Here is a 21,025-nt window from a genome sequence, read left to right on the forward strand (position 1 = left end):
TGCTCACTTTGCTACTGCTTTGACATTTTTTTCCTGTTCCTACTTCACACCATTCAGGTGACAGGTCAATGCCCACTGTTCCTTCATCTGACAAAATGAAGAAAATCAATATCTAGTCTTTAAAAATAGAACTACTGGTGCAGAAGGTCACTATATACTACCACCAACTCTATGACGATGGAGGAACCAACAGAAAAATACTGAGAGACTGTACTCCTGGAGACAATGTAATATGGACATACATGAGGTCAAACATAAATGGAGTGAGAATTTACTTGCAGTTGCCAAACATGTTTGCTCAAGGGAAAAAAAAAACCCTCAAAGACATGCACTCCTGATGTTAAATTGGTGACTAATTCATTGGAGAAATCATTCAGGAACAGACTACCTTTGAGAAAAATGTCATCCTGTAGCACTGCCAAGGTCAATTTAATTTTGGATATGTACAATGCAATTTCCCCCAGCAAAAGTTATATTTGCCTACCAACTAATTTAAACCATATACTCAACCTTGTAAATAATACTATTTTCCTATAATTCAACTTAATTTCATTAGGAAAGTAGAATATATTGCATAATATAGATTTTTAATTTAATACACTTTAATTTCCTCATACTTCCTTGCTTTAGAGCCTCTCCTGAATCAAAACCACTTTTTTGTAATAAATTATTGCAGGACTAAGGAAATGAGGAAAACCAAACACTTCTTCACAGCTATATGAAAAGTAGCATGCATATTTTGTAACCATCATGACAATCATATTTGGAATATTTTCTGTTAATAGAAATAGTCAAACTTTGGCTGTGTACCACTCTATGACCACTTAAATAGTGAAGAACTACAAGATACATGCTTAAATATATTAACATAATACATTTGCTATCTCTTGGGTGACAGGTATTTCAGAAGGCTTAGGCTATCACCATAATGTAACAGTACCCCCCAGAGAGCAGAGCAGAAACAGCTGTATTAAAAACAGCTACATTGTAGATTAATTTAAAACAACCATGGCTATTAGTTTGATGTTTTTACTTACCTTTCCTAAGAGCAAAATCAGTAATTTATGAGTTATTAATTTTTTTATCATTAGACTATTTTATTAATTAATACCTACTACTTTAGCTAGACTACCTTATTAATATCTGGGATTCTCTGTCTTCCCCAAATCTATTAGATGAGGTTCTTGCAACCCTATTTACCCCCACAATCTTTATGTTGTGGGATCCTTCTGTTTGTATCAGCATCATCAGTTAAACATGGATTGTGTCTAGTCACTCATTCATTCTTCTGAATTTGAGTGTATTCTGCAAATACCTCCTCTACTCTCACTTCTATAACATGATACACAATTCAATTTACCTTATTTTGGAACATATTTGATTAAATTTATAATAAGTGTGCCTATAGTGGACTCTAATATAGAAAATTATCTTTAAAACCACAAACATACATAACCTAAACATCAAATATTACCAACACATTAATATCTAAAGGATATCAAAAAAGGAGAAGCCAATGTTGCTAAAAATGTTGAAATAATTTTCCTTTCACATGCTTCAAACTGTACCAATTCTTAGTTTTTTTCCAATATTTTTGGTAAAAAATTTTTTTTAATAAATTACTTAAAATGTCAGGAAAAGAATATAGGATTCCAGCCAGTTTGGAAAGGCAAAAGCTGAAGGGAAAACACAACAAAACATTCAATTTTTTCATTTCCAAATTTGCTCCCAAAAAGGTTGAGAAAAAAGTTTTTTTAGTGAAAATTTCAGTTCTGACAAGAGGCCATTTTTTAATGAAAAAATTATTAGAAAAATTCTTATCAGCTGCAGTGATAACATTTTCTGTCCAAACAAACCTTCCCTTTCCCTCCACCAAATACAATATAACCCTTTTTGGCCACAATCATTTTACCAAGCTTTAGGGGGGGGGGGGGGGGTTGGTGCAGAAGAGAGCTTAGTGTGTTAATCTGGTCATACAGTCCTCACGTTCAACTATTTTATCAGCCAGCCTTCATTTCCATAATTGTATATATCTAGCAATCCATTACCATTGCACCCCCTCTATTTCATGACATCATAGTTTAGTATGTTTATTTCACACTCTTTAATTACTGTATACATTCATTCATTAGCCCGTTTGTTTATAAGCCGACCCCTCCAAGATGGATAAGTAAAAATAGCAAAAACTGTATGACCCTTTCATAAGCCAACTCTGTATTTCAGGGTTTAGCAAACTTTGGCTCCTGGCCCATCAGGGTAAGCCGCTAGCGGGCCTGGACGTTTTGTTTACCTGGAGCATCCACAGGCATGGAGCCCCTCAGCTCTCAGTGGCTGTGGTTTGCCATTCCCAGCCAACGGGAGCTGCAGGAAGCAGCGCGGGCCAAGGGACGTGCTGGCCACCACTTCCCGCAGCTCCCATTGGCTGGGAACGGTGAACCCCGGCCACTGGGAGCTGTGGGGCTCGGTACCTGTGAACGCTCCAGGTAAACAAAACGACAATGTATTAGATATTTAATTCAATAATTCCATAGAGCTTAAAATCATCAAATTTTGCTGTAGACCCATTGATAAGCCGACCCCCGCTCTTTGATGCTTCACTTTTTTACCAAAAAAATTTGGCTTACGAACGAGTATATACGGTATTTAACCTTTCTGCTCTTCCACGACCTAAAAAACCCAAATTAATTGCTTTATTTACTTCTTAGTACCTTTGCTTCCTCTCATTTTAGTGTGATTTGATTCTGTAACAGTTTCCTACTAAAGGCCAACTCATGACATCTCTTATCCTTCTCCCTTCTCCACAACCCATTTCAGGGTTTCTAGTTCACTGAGTATTTATTCTTTATACCTGGCTCAGCTCCAGCCATTTGGTTGCACTGCAAACCACAGGCCACAGCAGAACTTTGCTTGAAAGAGATACATTCAAAAAGCACTTTACTTTCAACTCAAGACCACAAAAACCCAAACCTCTTCCTTGCTGCCTCTACTGCTGACAATCTATCATATGCTTCTACTTTTATTGTATCTTGTTTGCTGTTGGGAGTTGAGCAAATTTAAACTTGCACAGCTAGAGAGCAGTATATTTAGTGTCCTAAATGGCTCATAAGTATATGGGTAGGTGTAAATATACCCTAGTAGTGTGTGCCAAAGAACAGAAGATAAGCAACCAACCTTGCAAGTCCAATGATCGCATGCTTCCAAGAGATGCACTGAGTCAAACAGATCCTTATATACTTTCTATGTATTGCCTTTTACTAGCCAATTCTCTAAACCAAACTAAAAAAAAAAAGTACTTCTTTCTAGCATAAATATACTGCTATAACTACAAAGAATTATGTAAACAACAACAAAAATCCCTACATTTGACAGACTTCCCTTACCGTCTGAAATCAGAGAGATTCTGAAATTGAGATTTCCTATGAATGAGTATTTAAGTATTCAATAGGTACACAGCACAAAACTTTCCTCTTTCATGAGCAGATGAATTGCTGCCAGACAGAAATTTTAATTTGTTAGAATAAGACAGTTGAGGTCTCAGCTCTAGAACTGGTCATAACCTTCATCTTTTTGTGCCAGGAAGCACTAAAAACCATTCCCCTATTTTCTTCTGGTCCATTGGTTGAACAACATTTTTGTAACGAGAAGAATTGCATTTTCAGCACTGATTCTAGCTGATACTACTGAATACTCTGAGGTCTGGTCAGTGTTTGAGGCACCGGAACCAGGGGGCTTTTAAAACAAAAGAAACAAGCACAGAGTTCATGTCCTCCGCAAATTTCCAGCCCCCCACTCGCCCGCAGAATAATAGATTCTGCCAGGGAGACACTGCAATTACACTTTTTGCCCAACAGGGGCTGCTGTGGTGCCAGAAGAGAGGGCAGTGGGCTCACCACCAGAGCAGCCAGCCACGGAGAAGGAGGGGGCACTTTGGCCTTGGCCCTCCCACTTCTACAAAAGTTCCGGTGCCCTTGGTTTGAGGCCAGGAAGATCCCTCCTGCCTTTTCTGTCTCTCCAACCTGCAGAAATGGACATCCTCCCTTTGCAGAGAGCTTTCCCTCTTAAATACAATCTAATCCCTTGACCACATGCCTAGGTTGAGAAACACAAGCCCCTTCCCCCAGCCAGTTTTCTGAGTGGAGTTTATTATTCTTGTAGATGGGCCAGAAGTTGAGAGAGAATCAAAGTTGATGGCCCCCAATGGCTGTCTCATTGAAAGTCTTCTCCAAGGTGTCCCATACCACTTATGAGCAGTGCCATATTTGGATAGACTGGCCTTGTAAAACCAGCCTGGCCTTGGCAGCAGAGATCATAAATTATCCGTTAACACACAAATGGAAGAAACAACATGGAGTTCGCAATTCAATACTGTGGAAGCAGAGATATAAGAAAAATAAGGTATCAAGATGGCCTATGTATAAACAATTACAGCAAACCTTTATACCTTTCATTACAGACAATAATAAGCAACAGCTGCATTTTGTTTATACATAGGCCATCTTGATATCTTATTTTTCTCACTTGTTTTGACTCTAGTCTACATACAATATTTTCTACACATTATCTACACAAGGTCGCAACAACTTCTCACACAGTTCTTTCCCACTCGCCTCACACAATCCTCGCTTCTACAAATCTCGCGTTATTAGGGTTACAGTTAGCCTGACTCTTGCTAACGAACTGTCATGCATTGCAGTTCCTTCCTGTCAGTTTTCTCTGCTTCCACAACCTCCCCTTTTGTACTACTAGTACAACAAACATTTTCAAAACTCTATTTGCATTAAATCTTGGAATTCAGATTCTACATCAGATGCTTCAACCTTAGGGGTTTTGATTGGATGTAATGACAATGCATGGTGAGCATGGACATGAAAGGTATTACTATTATTACGTCCTTTACAACAACAATAACATACTCCTACACTAGCTAACAACAACACAAGCAATAACATTCCCATAGCGATAATATGATGGGGTTGTTGTACAATCTTAGTCATAGAACACAATACATCATACTTAGTACATAAGGTGGACACTCTATAAGCTGTCTGAAAGGCCTTGGATTAGGTTAATACCCTTCTCTAGCAGAGTTAGAACATAAGAACGGCCGTACTGGGTCAGACCAAAGGTCCATCTAATCTAGCCCAGTATCCTGTCTACCGACAGTGGCCAATGCCAGGTGCCCCAGAGGGAGTGAACCTAACAGGTAATGATCAAGTGATCTCTCTCCTGCCATCCATCTCCACCCTCTGACAAACAGAGGCTAGGGACACCATTCCTTACCCATCCTGGCTAATAGCCATGAATGGACTTTATCCAGTTCTCTTTTAAATGCTGTTATAGTCCTAGCCTTCACAACTTCCTCAGGCAAGGAGTTCCACAAGTTGACTGTACGCTGTGTGAAGAAGAACTTCCTTGTATTTGTTTTAAACCTGCTGCCCATTAATTTCATTTGGTGGCCCCTAGTTCTTGTATTATGGGTATAAGTAAATAACTTCTCCTTATCTACTTTCTCCACATCACTCATGATTTTATATACCTCTATCATATCCCCCCTTAGTCTCCTCTTTTCCAAGCTGAAAAGTACTAGCCTCTTTAATCTCTCCTCATATGGGACACATTCCAAACCCTAATCATTTTAGTTGCCCTTCTCTGAACCTTTTCTAGTGTCAGTATATCTTTTTTGAGATGAGGAGACCACATCTGTACGCAGTATTCAAGATGTGGGCGTACCATCGATTTATATAAGGGCAATAATATAGTCTCAGTCTTATTCTCTATCCCCTTTTTAATGATTCCTAACATCCTGTTTGCTTTTTTGACTGCCTCTGCACACTGCGTGAACCTCTTCAGAGAACTATCCACGATGACTCCAAGATCTTTTTCCTGATTTGTTGTAGCTAAATTAGCCCCCATCATATTGTATGTATAGTTGGGGTTATTTTTTCCAATGTGCATTACTTTACATTTATCCACATTAAATTTCATTTGCCATTTTGTTGCCCAATCACTTAGTTTTGTGAGATCTTTTTGAAGTTCTTCACAGTCTGCTTTGGTCTTAACTATCTTGAGCAGTTTAGTATCATCTGCAAACTTTGCCACCTCACTCACTTTACACCCCTTTCTCCAGATCATTTATGAATAAGTTGAATAGGATTGGTCCTAGGACTAACCACTAGTTACCCCTCTCCATTCTGAGAATTTACCATTTATTCCTACCCTTTGTTCCTTGTCTTTTAACCAGTTCTCAATCCATGAAAGGACCTTCCCTTTTATCCCATGACAACTTAATTTACATAAGAACCTTTGGTGAGGGACCTTGTCAAAGGCTTTCTGGAAATCTAAGTACACTATGTCCACTGGATCCCCCTTGTCCACATGTTTGTTGAGTTTCGGAATAAGGAGCTAGGTTCAGCATGATCCTGTCCAGGCACCCTGGATAACCCTTACAGGATTGAGCTCCAAGGGCATAAATGGGGAATATTGAGACTCCAAAACATAGTCGACAAAAAACCCTAGCTAATAATCTGTACAGCTAACTGAACACCATATCATGCCTCTGGTTTTAAATAAAATCAAGCCTGTGAGCTATGGTCTCAGTATCTCCCAACAGGAAGCAGGTCTGAAGGGTCCTGTGCTTTGCATGGGCATACTTTTGGATTCCAGTTTGCAATGCATCACTGTGCCTTTTCCATCTTTTTTTCCCCGGAGTGTTCTGAGCTCCAAGAACCTCCCTCCTTCTCCTTTGAAGTTTGGGATCAGAGAATGAAAAGACCACCTCAGGCCAATTCTTCCCATGGGTGCTGATGCCTGGCTCTGGGTCTGTCACAACTGGGCCCCTTGTAAGACCAACTATGGGCACCCAGTGCTGGCCCAACACCATTGGGAGGCTAAATGCCTAGCCATAGCTGTTGTCATTTTGGTATCCCAGCCTCACACAGACAACCTTGGTCATAGGATAGGGTCAGATGTCCCCAGGAATGTAACCTACACACACCCACTTTCCTCCCTGCAAAGTCTTGGGGTTATCAGCTGTTCCTGGATAAATGTCTGCCCTGAGCCTGACTCCTCCAGACCTAATATCTCTGTTCCATTTACTATGGCTAGAACTACGTAGCCTCTTAGACCATGGGTATCCTCTTGGGTTTCAGATGCACAGGCTCCAGCATAATCACATTTGATACTAGGACAAATCCGGTACCTGTGGCCTTACAGCCCACTGGAAAAGTGGACTCCCCAATCCCAGCATAGAACCCCCTCCCCCCTTTCCTTTTAGAACATAAGAACATAAGAGCGGCAATACGGGTCAGACCAAAGGTCCATCTAGCCCAGTATCCTGTCTTATGACAGTGGCCAATGCCAGGTGGCCCAGAGGGAATGAATAGAACGGGCAATCTCAAGTGATCCATGCCCTGTCACTCATTCCCAGCTTCTGGCAAACAGAGGCTAGGGATGCCATTCCTGCCCATCCTGGCTAATAGCCATTGATGGACCTATCCTCCATGAACTTATCTAGTTCTTTTTTGAACCCTATTATAGTCTTGGCCTTCACAACATCTCCTGGCAAAGAGTTCCACAGGTTGACTGTGCATTGTGTGAAAAAAACACTTTTTATCTGTTTTAAACCTGCTGCCTATTAATTTAATTTGGTGACCCCGAGTTCTTGTGTTATGAGGAGTAAATAACACTTCCTTATTTACTTTCTCCACACCAGTTGTGATTTTATAGACCTCAATCATATCCCCCCCTTAGCCGTCTATTTTTCAATCTGAGAAGTCCTAGTTTTATTAACCTCTTCTCATATGGAAGCCATTCCATACCCCTAATCATTTTTGTCGCCCTTTTCTGAACCTTTTCCAAGTCCAATATATCTTTTTTGAGATAGGGCAACCACATCTGCACGCAATATTCCAAATATGGGCGTATCGTGGATTTATATAGGGGCAATATATTTTCTGTCTTATTGTCTATCCCTTTCTTAATGACTCCAAACATGCACTTTTTTGACTGCCGCTGCAAATTGAGTGGATGTTTTCAGAGAACTATCCACAATGACTTCAGGATCTCTTTCTTGAGTGGTAACAGCTAATTTAGACCCCATTATTTTATATGTATAGTTGGGATTATGTTTTCCAATGTGCATTACTTTGCATTTATCAACATTGTATTTCATCTGCCATTTTGAGATATCCTTTTGTAGCTCTTCACAGTCTGTCTGGGACTTAACTATCTTGAGTAGTTTTGTATCATCTGCAAATTTTGCCACCTCACTTTTTCCAGATCATTTATGAATACGTTGAATAGGACTGGGCCTGGTACAGACCCCTCAGGGACACCACTATTTATTAACTCTCTCCATTCTGAAAACTGACCATTTATTCCTACCCTTTGTTTTCTATCTTTTAACCAGTTACCAATCCATGAGAGGACCTTCCCTCTCATCCCATGACAGCCTACTTTGCTTAAGAGCCTTTGGTTAGGGACCTTGTCAAAGGCTTTCTGAATATCTAAATACACTACATCCACTGGATCCCCCTTGTTCACATGCTTGTTGACCCCCTCAAAGAATTCTAGTAGGTTGGTGATGCATGATTTCTCTTTTCAAAAACTATGTTGACTCTTCCTCAACAAATTATGTTCATCTATGCGTCTGACAATTTTGATCTTAATTTCAACCTGTTTGCCCGGTACTGAAGTCAGGCTTACCGGCCTGTAACTGCCGGGATCACCTCTGGAGCCCTTTTAAAAAATTGGTGTCACATGAGCTATCCTCCAGTCATTTGGTACAGAAGCTGATTTAAATGATAGATTACAGACTACAGTTACTAGTTCTGAAATTTCCCATTTGAGTTCCCTCAGAACTCTCGGGTGAATACCATCTGGTCCTGATGGCTTATTACTGTTTAGTATATCAATTTGTTCCAAAACCTCCTCTAATGACACCTCACTCTAGGACAGTTCCTCAGATTTGTCACCTAAAAAGAATGGCTCAGGTTTGGGAATCTCCCTCAAGTCCTCAGCCATGAAGACCTGATGCAAAGAATTCATTAAGTTTCTCCGCAACGGCCTTATCGTCCTTGAGTGCTCCTTTAGCATCTCGATCGTCCAGTGGCCGCACTGGTTGTTTAGCAGGCTTCCTGCTTCTGATGTACTTAAATGTTTTTTTTTGCTATTACTTTTTGAGTCTTTGGCTAGCTGTTCTTCAAATTCTTTTTGGCCTTCCTAATTATATTTTTACACTTCAGTTGCCAGAGTTTATGCTTTTTCCTCACTAGGATTTAACTTCAACTTTTTAAAGGATGCCTTTTTGCCTCTCGCTGCTTCTTTTACTTTCTTATTTAGTCATGGTGGCACTTTTTTGGTTCTCTTACTATGTTTTTTAATTTGGGGTATACATTTAAATTGAGACTTTAATAAGGTGTCTTTAAAAAGTTTCCATGCAGCTTGCAGGGATTTAACTTTTGGCATTGTACCTTTTAATTTCTGTTTAATTAACTTCCTCATTTTTGTGTAGTCCCCCTTTTCGAAATTAAATGCTACAAGTGTTGGGCTGCTGTTGTGTTTTCCCCACCACAGGGATGTCAAATTTAATTATACTATGGTCACAATTACCAAGCGGTCCAGCTATATTCACCTCTTGGACCAGATCCTGTGCTCCATTTAGGACTAAATCAAGAATTGCCTCTCCTCTTGTGGGTTCCAGGACTAGCTGCTCCAAGCAGCAGTCATTTAAGGTGTCAAGTAACTTTATCTCTGCATCCCATCCGGAGGTGACATGTATTCAGTGAATATGGGGATAGCTGAAATCCCCTATTAATTATTATTATTATTGCGTTATTTATTTTTATAGCCTCTCTAATCTCCCTGAGCATTTCACAGTCACTATCACTATCCTTGTCAGGTGGTCGGTAATATACCCCTACTGCTATATTATTAGAGCATGGAATTACTATTCATAGCGATTCTATGGGACAGTTTGGTTCATTTAAAATTTTTACTTCATTTGATTCTTTTGCATATAGTGCCCCACCCCCACCAGCATGACCTGTTCTGTCCTTCCGATATATTTTGTACCCTGGGATTACTGTGTCCCATCGATTATCCTCATTCCACCAAGTTTCTGTGATGCCTATTATATCAATATCCTCATTTAATATGAAGCACTCTAATTCACCCATCTTATTATTTAGACGTCTAGCATTTGTATATAAGCACTTTAAAAACTTGTCACTTTTTAGCTGTCTGCCATTACATGATGTAATTGAATGGGACTTTTTTTTTCATTTGACTGTTTCTTATCAGACCCTACCTGTATTTTATCATCTTCCATCCTCTCCTCCTTACTAGGACATAGAGAATCTCCTTTAATAGATCCTCCACTAAGGGATGTCTCTGTCTGAACCACGTGCTCCTCTGCACCTGTCAGCTTTCCCCCAGCCCTTAGTTTAAAAAATTCTCTATGACCTTTTTCATTTTAAGTGCCAGCAATCTGGTTCCATTTTGGTTTAGGTGAAGCCCATCCTTCCTTTAGCCAGGGATGCCCTCGTTGCAAATCCATCGTCTCCAGACCCAGACCCAATACTGGGGTCTACCCCTGGTCATGGCCACCCTGTGACAATAAGCAAGCCCCATGGCTCATTGAAGCTGTTCCCAGTAGGAGCCTCATAACGCATAGCCAACCCCTCATAATCCCAGCCATCACTGGCCTCATTCTCAAGTAGGAGGACTGTTTAAAAGATACTACAATCCAGTTCTGTGCTAGGAAGTTCTTCACAAAGTATGATGCTTCCTCTAGGTGGGTAACTTGGTGGTGGCAGACCCACTCCTTAGGCTCTACTGGTAGGATCTGACAAAACTGCTCCAATGCCATGACTTAAACTATTTCCTCTGAGAACTGTACTTTCAGTGAAAGCAGAAATCCCATAGCCATTGAGCCACCTCACAAGGCTGAGAGTATGATGCAAACTGTTCCCATCTAAGCCAGCAATTATATCCTTCCTCACTGAACAGCAAATGTTCCAAAATGGGTCCAAAGTGATCCATAATCGTGTGCTGAGGTCCCATTTATAGCATGATGTGTAGCCTGAGATTCCCCTTGCAAGTAGAGGGCTATCTTGATGGCCCACGCCTCTCTGGGCCATCAGTGGGTACCCGCTACCCATTCAAAGGTCACTAAGGACAGACCGGGGGGGGGGGGTAATAGTGTCATCCTCCATCTCCATCTTAAGTGAGATATCTTCCCCCATTCCGGGGTGACTGGTTGTCATGCCAACTTGTGTCTCAACCATGCTGACCCAGTAGTTGAAGCAGAAACTGCTGCTGGATTTCCAGTTTCTGTTAGAATTGCTGTTACTGCAGTTGTCACTCCTGTTGCTCCAAGAGCTGCTGCAGCTGTCGTTTTTCCCCTCAGCCATTTCAATAGCACTTCTGGATACATTTTTGTCTTCAGGCTGTGACAACTGCCTGCAATCTCCACCATGTGTAAGATGGGGAGCTCTCACACCAGCCCAGAAGAGAATCAGTGCCACGCCCAAGTCTATTTCAGTTCTTTGCCTTATTCAAACACAAACAAAAAACAAAGTAATTCCCCTGATACCTTTCCCTTCATTGCGCTTGATCCCCAGAAAAAGGAAGGGCTCCCAAAGCACACCCTGGGGGCAGAGAGGGACTTAAAGCAGGTTGCGTAAAGACACTGAAGCTGAGTTTGCATGATGGCACTCTGTGGATTTTTTTAAGGGGGGTTGTGAATCAGTGGGGGTGAAAATTTAAAATGAATGAAACATCTGAGGCAGGTGCTGCAAAAGGATATTTGCTTTTAGGTTGAGAATAATCAAGGATCTGCGATACTTTGGCTGATCTGCACTTGTTCCCATGGACTGATACCTTGAACTAATTTAATACCAAACTGTGAAACAGTCAGTGGATAGTTTTCTTGACAAGAGAATTTCAAATCACTTTCTAAAAATAGCCTTTCCTGATTAGTTGTCTTCATTCTACATGCATGAAATCAGACACAATTTTCCTGTATTTGGAAATACCAGGAGCCCTTGAGACAACAGATTATTCTATAAGGGCAGATGAAGAGGTGGATAATTCCAGTAGATCTAAAACCCAAACTAGAGTAGTTACTTGTATTACTTATGCCATCTCTTTTTATGGATCCTGGGTTACTGCAAGTAGGGGAAGAAAAGGAGAGAAGATAGAGAAAACTAGTTGGCCAGGGCTGGGACAATGCTATCTCCCACCGACTTTGGAGGGAGAATATGTGGTTTTTGGCATTGTTTGGTTGCAGAAAGATTCGACATTACTCCTAATTTCAGTGAAGGCAGTGGATAATGGAGTGAGACACTATTATGCAGGATCTAATGACTGCTTGCTCACCCATTCTGACTCTGCTCTCTTATGGCCAGAAACTTCTATGGGAAAGTTCTTGACTAGGACATGTAGGTAGGCCTCTCAGAGGCCAAATGAAATCAGGAAATCTTTATATAAAACAGTTTCTAGTGTAAATGTCAAGGTTTGCATTTTGAACTTTCATTTCATGTCTAATTTCTTCAGGCTTTTCAGGCTGAGGATGACACTAATCTCACCTGAAGTACTTACAACTGCAAAGATGAGTAGAGATAAATAATAATAAATAATAGTAATAGGGACTAACTCAACAGATAATAAATGGGTATATATATATTTTTAAAAGACAAATCTCTGCAAGGAAAGGGGGATGTGGGCTCAAAACCATAGCCATTGCCAATTTTCATCATCAGCCCATCCTCAGGTCACTGGACTCATAACAAAAACAAACAAACAAAAAGGCCTTGCCCTGCCACCAGCTCCTTGGACATAGGGGAGTCTGAGGGTGTTCTTGTGGTACACAGTGGTGAAAGACTGCCTAGAGACGTTGTTTCTGGCTCTTCCACCTAAGTATTTGTTCTGTTATCTTCTTGAGGAGTCCTTGGGCCAGATCCATGGCCCAAATTCCGAATGCTTTGTGCTGCTGCAGTTAGAAAAAGGTCCTAAAGTGGCTGCTGGCTATTCCTCTATGCCAGCTCTATGCCACCCACTCTTCCAGTGAAACAGGCAGGCTTGAAGTATCACGTGCTCTGGCTGATCCTCACTGGCATAAGTTAGAGCAGACCAAGAGGAGGACAAGGGGAGTTGAAAAGATGATTTAGAGCTACCTTTGCCTCAATCCCTCAATTATGCTGAATGTGAGCTCATCACAGCTGAACCCCAGAAGCGTGTGTCTAAAGGCGAGTACAGGGCAAGTAACCAGCATACCTGAAGTATACAGTGCTGGTTATGGCACCGCCCTATACCAGCAGCAGTGTGCAGTATGGACAGAGGTAAGAGGCATATACCAGATCTTGAGTTTCAATAGTCCTCCACTCCCTTTCCCAAATGCAACAAACCCTTTTCTGCCTGACCTGACTCTTTCCCAATCTATAAAGCTCTTTGTCCCCCCATTTCCACCAGTCGTCGCAAGCTGCACTTGACCACATCAGAACACCTTTCCACTGCACTCTTTTGATCATTACATATGGATATGGCTCCTACTCCAAGAGCAGCCCCCTGGCCTGCCAACCACACCAGGCTGCTGATCAACATATGGGTGGAGTATCCTCCCATCCTCCAAAATTTCTCCCAGAGCAGCAGAAACGTACACCTGTGCCGGGAAATTTCACAAAGGCGGGAACAGATGGATATTGGGCAGACTCCAGCCCAGTGCATCAATCACCTCAGGATCCTGTACAGCAGGGCAAAAGACTCCAACAATAACTCTGGGCTCATCACACATTCCCCTTCTACAATAAGATGGACCGGGTGCTGTCAACAGCTCCTGGTACTGAGCCTGAAGTGGCTCACAACCCTGAGGAGGACCCCAAGTTGTGGTAAGAACCAGAATCCGAGTCTGGTAAATGACAATGGAACTCCCCACCAATATCCTTTCTTGCTCTAGTGCTACCTTTGTGATTTTAAGCCCAGCCCCCCCGCTCCACTTCAACCCTTAAGGGCCCCTGAGCAAGACACAGCTATAAATCAATGATTTTATAGATTTCTGGTGAAACATTATGCATTTCACAGAAGCTATAAAACAGATTATTAACGTACAATCACTGTGCCTGTGAATTTCTCAGCCAGCTCACAGGCAGCGATGGTCCAGAGGCTGCGCGGACAGGAACAAGCAAAGGGGTAGGTTTAGAAAAGTCCCTGTTGGGGATGGGACAGCTGTAGAAAACCATTGGTCTAAAGTTGGTAACAGCCTCCCTTTTTTCCTTTGAAAGTTTTATATACAGTTTCAGTGCCTTTCCCAATCTTACCATGCCTTTATAAATTGGAGCTGTGTGGAAGGGGGATGGGTGAGAGGGAGAGTTGAGGTGGAGGAGAGCAGAGGTCTAGGAAGGGGAACGGAAAACTTTGGTTGCCTGAGGAAATGTTAGTCACAGCAGTCCTTTCCCCCCTGGAAGATTACAAAATTGTTACTTTTTCTGGTGTATAGCCTTCTCCAGGCACTGAGCCATGCTGCATAAGCCAGGGGAAAGGGGGCAGGAGCAGGATCCAGCCTAGCATTTAGATAAACACAGTGAGGTATCCCACTGCAGTGGAGAGGCGAGAAATTAGTCATGTGCTGATCTGAAACATCAGGGAATGAAATAAATTTGCAGGGTGTGGCTCTTTCATTCCCTGTTCATGTCACCATTGTTATCTGGTGATGCTGGGAGGGGGATGGATGGGTGGGCAGCGTTCATGGTATGTAAACTCTATATGCTAGCTGAGAAGATAGACAATAACCAGTCAAAATGTCTCCCAGTCTTGTAATTTTAGAAAATTTCTGCTGTAGCAGAAACTCCAGCTGAGTCTTGAGGGTCACCAGCAGTACAAGTCTCTTGGCCCACATTTTCATAGCTGACCAAACCCTCCATTTAGCAATATACAGACGAGTGACCATTAGCAGAAACATGCGGCAATCTATGCCAGATCTCCTTCACAGGACCAGGAAGCCTCTTTTCCATTCTGGTACCTAGAAAACTGCTATGTTCTCAAAATGTTGGCCTCCTTTTAAAGAAGAAATTGCAAACTAATAATATAGCCCCTTTAAGGAACTGCTTCCTCCCCCCCTTGAGATCCTATGAACATTTAAAAAATTTAAAAACATCAATATATGTATCTTATAATTAGCCTCTGCTCCTTCTTTACCTGCTGGAAAAGTTGTCCGAGAATCAAGAATAGTCTAACAGTTGCATTCGTGGAATGCTGAATAGTATCAAAACTGTGCCTTCCATAGCAAAGTTATGTTATGTGAGAGAATTTCTCAGCTTCTTCCAAAGGGAAAAAAAATGATACCCTTGTCTTTGAACTGGCAGGACCATCAGCCCCTGAGAGAGAAATCATTCTTCTGGGAGGACAGGAACACCACCACAGAGAGAGCAGAATCAGACACAGAAAGACCCTGGAGGACATGCTCGTTGACATGGACAGGAGGAATCAGGAGCAGTCTGAGTTCCCTCAGGGCATGGGAAAATCAGTCTCTTCAACAGTAAGAGACACTGATGAACCAATTCATGGAGAAGGAGGCATGCCTTAGTGAGCAGGAGCATTCCATAGTGGACAGACTGATAGAACAAGTTTGGGGTCTGCCTGTTGCCATGGCACCTCTTCGTGAAGAGCCACCACCACCATTGCCTTTGGCTGCCAGCCAGAGCGCTGCTGAGGTGGAGGACCTAATCCCCACCCTGAGGGACCAGCAGGAGCCTGTACAACTCAGCACTGAAAATACACCAGTACCCAAAACCCCTTGCCTGGGGACATCCCTGAGCAGAACAATGAATCCCTGAAGCCCACCAAAAGTACCCTCCCCTTAAACACCATACAGAAAACATCCTTGGTTGTCCCCAAGAATGATTTTCCACAGTAATTTCCCCTCCTTGTCAGGGTAAGGGAGAGGGCAAGAAGACGAGTTAACATTTTACCATTGTTGTCAGATTCAGTCTGGTTATGTTTCGTTGGTTTACATTTCCTTTTAAAATATTTCAGTTACACCTTCCATAGTTCTTAAATGTCATAGTTTCTTTAACTAGTCTATGATCCCTCATTCCCAGGTACGATGAATGTAAGGTATTTTCTCATTTGGGATTTGGCCCCATGATGCACAGCACATGAAATGGAATAGCATAAATGTGTGGTGCCATCATACTGCAAACACTTTTCTGTCTCCCCCACACCCAAATCTCCCCCACCCAGGTTAAGATATAGCCGAAGTCCCAAGGATACATGGGAGGGATGAGCAAAGTACATTGTTATGTGCTTACAGAAGGCACTGTTAGCTCTAAAAGACGCAGAATTCACAACACAGACAATGGGTAAACAAACATCTTTATGGCTTGGTTCAGATGCAGGAAAATGAAATAATTCAAATAACAATACAGGCATCTGCCACTACCTAGTGATTAAATGTCCCCCCACCCCTCCAAAGAAAACACTGACCTGTTTCAACGTTGAGATTGTATTCCATAACAGCCACCAAGTGCTGTTAGCACCGTTGACAACGAACACTTAAAAAAGAAAAGTGCACCACTGCCCCCCCCAATCCTGAAACCAAATGTAGAGAAGGTCACAAAGACCAACTGAGTGCTCCCAATAACCGAGGTATGCAAATAAGTGTGACCATTTAAGACTAAAGAATTGCACGACAGCACTACAATTTTGCTGCCACCCTCCACCGCACAAACCCAACCCTAATGTGATAATCCGAGGGAGGTGCCCCTACTATAATTATCAGTAATGGGAGAATAGTCACATGAACGAAAAACTAATGACTGTCTGCTATAAGGGAACAACACCCTCACAATAGTAAGTAGCTCCACAAATATGTGCCAATGTTCCCTCATATGCTTTTCCAGCAGCTGCACAGGGTGTGAAAGTAACCCTCAGCACAGGCAGATATCACCCTCTGCCTTCCTGCTGTGCCAAGAGGTGCGAACACATGGCATCACTTCTCTTGCCTGCCGGGAACCAGGACGAGTGGGCACATGGGTGGGATCTAGATGCCTGTACAAAGTTTGTAAACCAGACTTGTCCTGTGCCGACGTAGGATGGAAGCACTCCTCTTTACCTTCACAAACATTATGCAGTGCGCAGCAGGTGGTGATTATGTTAACGGCACTGGCCACATTGGGATCCAGACGGGTGCATAGGCAGCGCCAATGAGATCTCAGCCTACCAAATGTGCACTCCACAACCATTTTGCAGTTTCTGAGGTTGTAACTGAATTCCCTTTTCCAGAGTCATTGATGTAGGGATATGGTTTCATGATCCAAGTTAGGAGCAGGTATGCAGGGTACCCCAAAATAACAGTTGGCACAGACACCCCATAAAGAACCATGTAGTTTCTAGGGAACAAAGTCCCTTCCTTGCCCCTTCAAGTACAATCCCAATCTTCTCAGCATCTTGGTGTCATGAACCTTTCCAGTGTTTCCCATGTTAGTATTCATGAATCTGCCTCTGAGGTCCACTAAGCCTTGCAGAACCTTTTTGGTTCACAAACTCACTTGCCCCTTTTGGTGGGCAAAATACTGGGATGTGGGTGCCATCAATGGCCCCAGCTTAGTTCAGAAATCCCATCCTCTGACAGTCAGCTATTATTTTCCGGAACTTTGCTTATGGCAACCACCCATAGGTAGGACACAGTGTTAACTGCCTGCACATACACAACCCTGCCAGCAGACTTTCCAACTCCAAAGGGATTTGCAACTGACCTACAGAAGTCTTGCATTGCTAGTTTCCACCGGGCAACAGCCACCCACTTCTGTGGTGGTATGGCTTCCCTGAATGAGCATCTACTTGCTGCAATCAAAAACATATGCCCTCTCAATAGGCTTGGAAGGATCTGATTTAAATCGACAGATGTTGGTAAACGTAGATTTCTGCTCACACTGAAATTGACAAGAAAATATCCAGCAATAACAGTTATGTGAGTGTAGCCTTCTCCTCACAACTTTGTGCCTGTAGGGATTGGGTGTCACCAGCTCTGTGGAAAAGCCCTCTGCAGCGCTGCTGTCATGGGAGTGAGGGAGCAGGGATTAGACAGCAGGGCTGCAGAGGGCTCCTTACACAGCCAAAGGGCTGGGTGACATTGGATCACTGCAACTCGAAGGTGCAGAGAGGGCTGCGTTCCTGATGGGGAACAGAGATCTCCCGGCCAGGGCTGCGAGGAGAATGATGAGACCCTGGCCAGGGCTCTGCTCTGCCCCACCAGGACCACAGCCTTCTCCGCATTGTGCCTGCAGGTATCCAATGTAATCAGCCCTGCTGTTAGGGCCCCGCTCACTCCCTCATCAGCCAGTTCAGGGACTATCCCAGGCCAGAAACTGTTCAGCAGTGGGATGTCTTCCCCCACAGCCTGAGGTTCGTCTTTGTCCTTGCAGCCCTGGCTGGGGGTCTCTATTAAGCTAGGACAGGACTGCAGCCTCCCCCACACCTTGCACTCCAATGTCTTGAGCCTCTATGCCATGCAGGGAGCTCCCTGTAGCTCTGCTGTCAGCACTGACTTAACCCTAAAACCCTATCCCTAACTGTAATAATTAAAATAGTTCAAAATTAAAAAATAAAATAAAAAATACTTTGAAATTGAAACCAAAACCAAATTCTGCCAAGCCTACCCGTAAATGTTCCAGCACAGTCTATGTGGATTTACTGCCACTGCGTAGCCGGAAATTTCCAAGGATACAGAGCATGTTTAGGCATGTATTGTTTTTGCTGACAATCTTGACATTTTTTTGCCATTTCCATATTTCCCAATGTTTCAAGTGGCTAAAACAGAATGAAGCGTCACTCAGATTTAGTCCATCTGCTCCTCAATAGATGGAGACAGATTGGCCGTATTTGATTAGTATTGTGGCCTACTGCACAGGGTTGCAACTCCACTACATATTTGCCCTAAGGAAGGCTGTGCTGCTGGTGAAAGAGAAAATATATAAAGCATTGTTTCATGGGGCAACTGGCCCTTAAAAGAGTCGTCAGGGCCTAGATTGCCCACGAAGGTCCTTGTGAAGACCCACTTTGGAGTAACCAGCAGCCCCAAATGACTGTTTAATGGTCAATAGTAAAGGAGCACCTGCACTCTATAAAAAGGCTTCTTAAACTCAGTCAGGGAGAATACTCCCAGGAGGAAGTTCCTCTGAGTTGAGGGGGCTTTTAGGAAGGAGGGCAACCCCAGGGCGTGAGTTCCCAGGTAGGAAACAGAAGTATCCCAGGGGAAGGAACTAAGAGGGTTCCAGAGAGAGACAGACTGCTCCCCAGATGAAGGGAACAGGAATACCCTGAAAGGAAGGAACCTGAGATTGTTCTCCAGGTCAAGGGAACAGGAGCAGGCTGAAAGAAAAAACCAGCAGCTGAGCTCCAAGGGAAGAAAGCAGGAGCAATCTAGAAGTCTTGGCTCCAGACGAGGAGCTTGGCCTGGAGTGCCCCTTGGCTACCGGACCAAGAAGTTAGTTGGACTGATCCCAAGATGGCGAATTTTCTATGGATACACGAACAAGGTCTTGCTTATGTTTATGTTAATCTTCGTTCAGAGGATCTTCAATAAATGAGATCCTCTGAAAAGGGGGGCTGCTCTTAACACACAGAAGGTCTGTTTGGACTTGTCTAAACCCAGGTGAGGGGAATCTAAAGGAGGGCTCACCCACGATGCCACACCTGAATGGTAGGGGGCACAGAGGCAGAACCAGAGTGTCCACACGTGAGTACTAAAATATATAAGCAAAAGTACTAAAATATATAATTTTGGAAATAAAAGTGTAGTTAATAAAGTTATACTGAACTATTACCACAGATAAATTAGTGTAAGTGTAAAATCATATATCTAAAGTTTTAGGGCAAGTTGTAAATTATATTGAATTTGATAAATATATGATTGTGTGATTAAACTGTAATGCAAAAGCACAAAGGGGAAAAGGTAAGAAAGTACAGAGAACTTTAAACTTTGAGATTAACGGACAATAGTTTTCAGTGATTAACCATTCAACACTAAAATTTAATTAATATAAGATTTTGTTCTCTCCCTCTTTCTGTGCAAACACAGCTACAGTCAAACCCCCTCTGACAACACTTATATCAATAAAATATCCTACATGTATAGCTAAGTCAACTGTCAATCAATATGTCCAGAAACTCACTGTAGTCATAGTAATATGATACACTAATAAAAAAATTAATTACTGTATGAAAATTGAAGACTATAAACACATTAATAACATACTGTACATTATACAAAATCATTGACCTGTATTAGATGCGCAAACTTGCCAAATAAATTCTAAAATTTATATTTCCAATTCTTCTTGCATTTATAGTCTCTTACCAGGTCTCTCCTTGCCAGTGCCTTTTGACTCTGCAAATTTTTGTATCAAACTTTCAACGGTAGTATTTGCCATGTTATTAATAAATTCTTCATGAACCTTTAAGAAAATAAATGAAATAAAGGTAAAAAAACAATATTTGGAGAAACTGATTAGCTTAAACAGTTGATTTTCCTATAGTTAAGTGTTTAAAACGTCTTCCAGAGTAAGTTCTTAAAAGGCTGAAGAACATGACCCGACATCTTAGCAATGAAACTACTTTGTTCCTGTAACCCTAGGTATGTGCCAAGGAGGATTCACAGGAGGGACAAAGCAGAGAATGACTGTTAGTGAAAATGGATCTAGGATTTCCCTCCATTTCTTCTTTCTAAACTGATTTTATTATAAATCAATAATGAGAAGGGATTATACATAGCAACAATTATGATAAACAGTCTCGTCCATAAATTAGGAAGACAAGCATTCTGGGACAGCAACAGTGAGCGAGAGTGTAAACATGTAACATTGTACAATCATAGCTTCCACCTACCTGGCTAAGAGCAGTGCTCAGAAAGCTCCTCTCCAACCCAGCAACATGGATAGGTGTTTTAGAAATAAAAATATTAAAATAATAAACAGCAATAGAACAATCTACTAGACACAAAAAATTTTTTTAATTGCTCAGGATATAGACA

General features: G+C 42.2%; 1 protein-coding gene across 1 annotated transcript in view; it reads right to left on the reverse strand.

Annotated features, from left to right (window-relative positions):
- The window catches only part of FCHO2 (FCH and mu domain containing endocytic adaptor 2), a 207,857-nt gene that overhangs the window by 102,005 nt on the left and 84,827 nt on the right, over positions 1-21,025 (reverse strand). The window contains exon 9 of the mRNA XM_065405887.1: positions 20,354-20,450. Within this exon, the coding sequence (XP_065261959.1) occupies positions 20,354-20,450 (97 nt within the window). The remainder of the gene's footprint in view (positions 1-20,353; positions 20,451-21,025) is intronic.

The sequence above is a fragment of the Emys orbicularis genome, chromosome 6 (assembly GCF_028017835.1).
Source record: "Emys orbicularis isolate rEmyOrb1 chromosome 6, rEmyOrb1.hap1, whole genome shotgun sequence".
Taxonomy (NCBI): Eukaryota; Metazoa; Chordata; order Testudines; family Emydidae; genus Emys; species Emys orbicularis.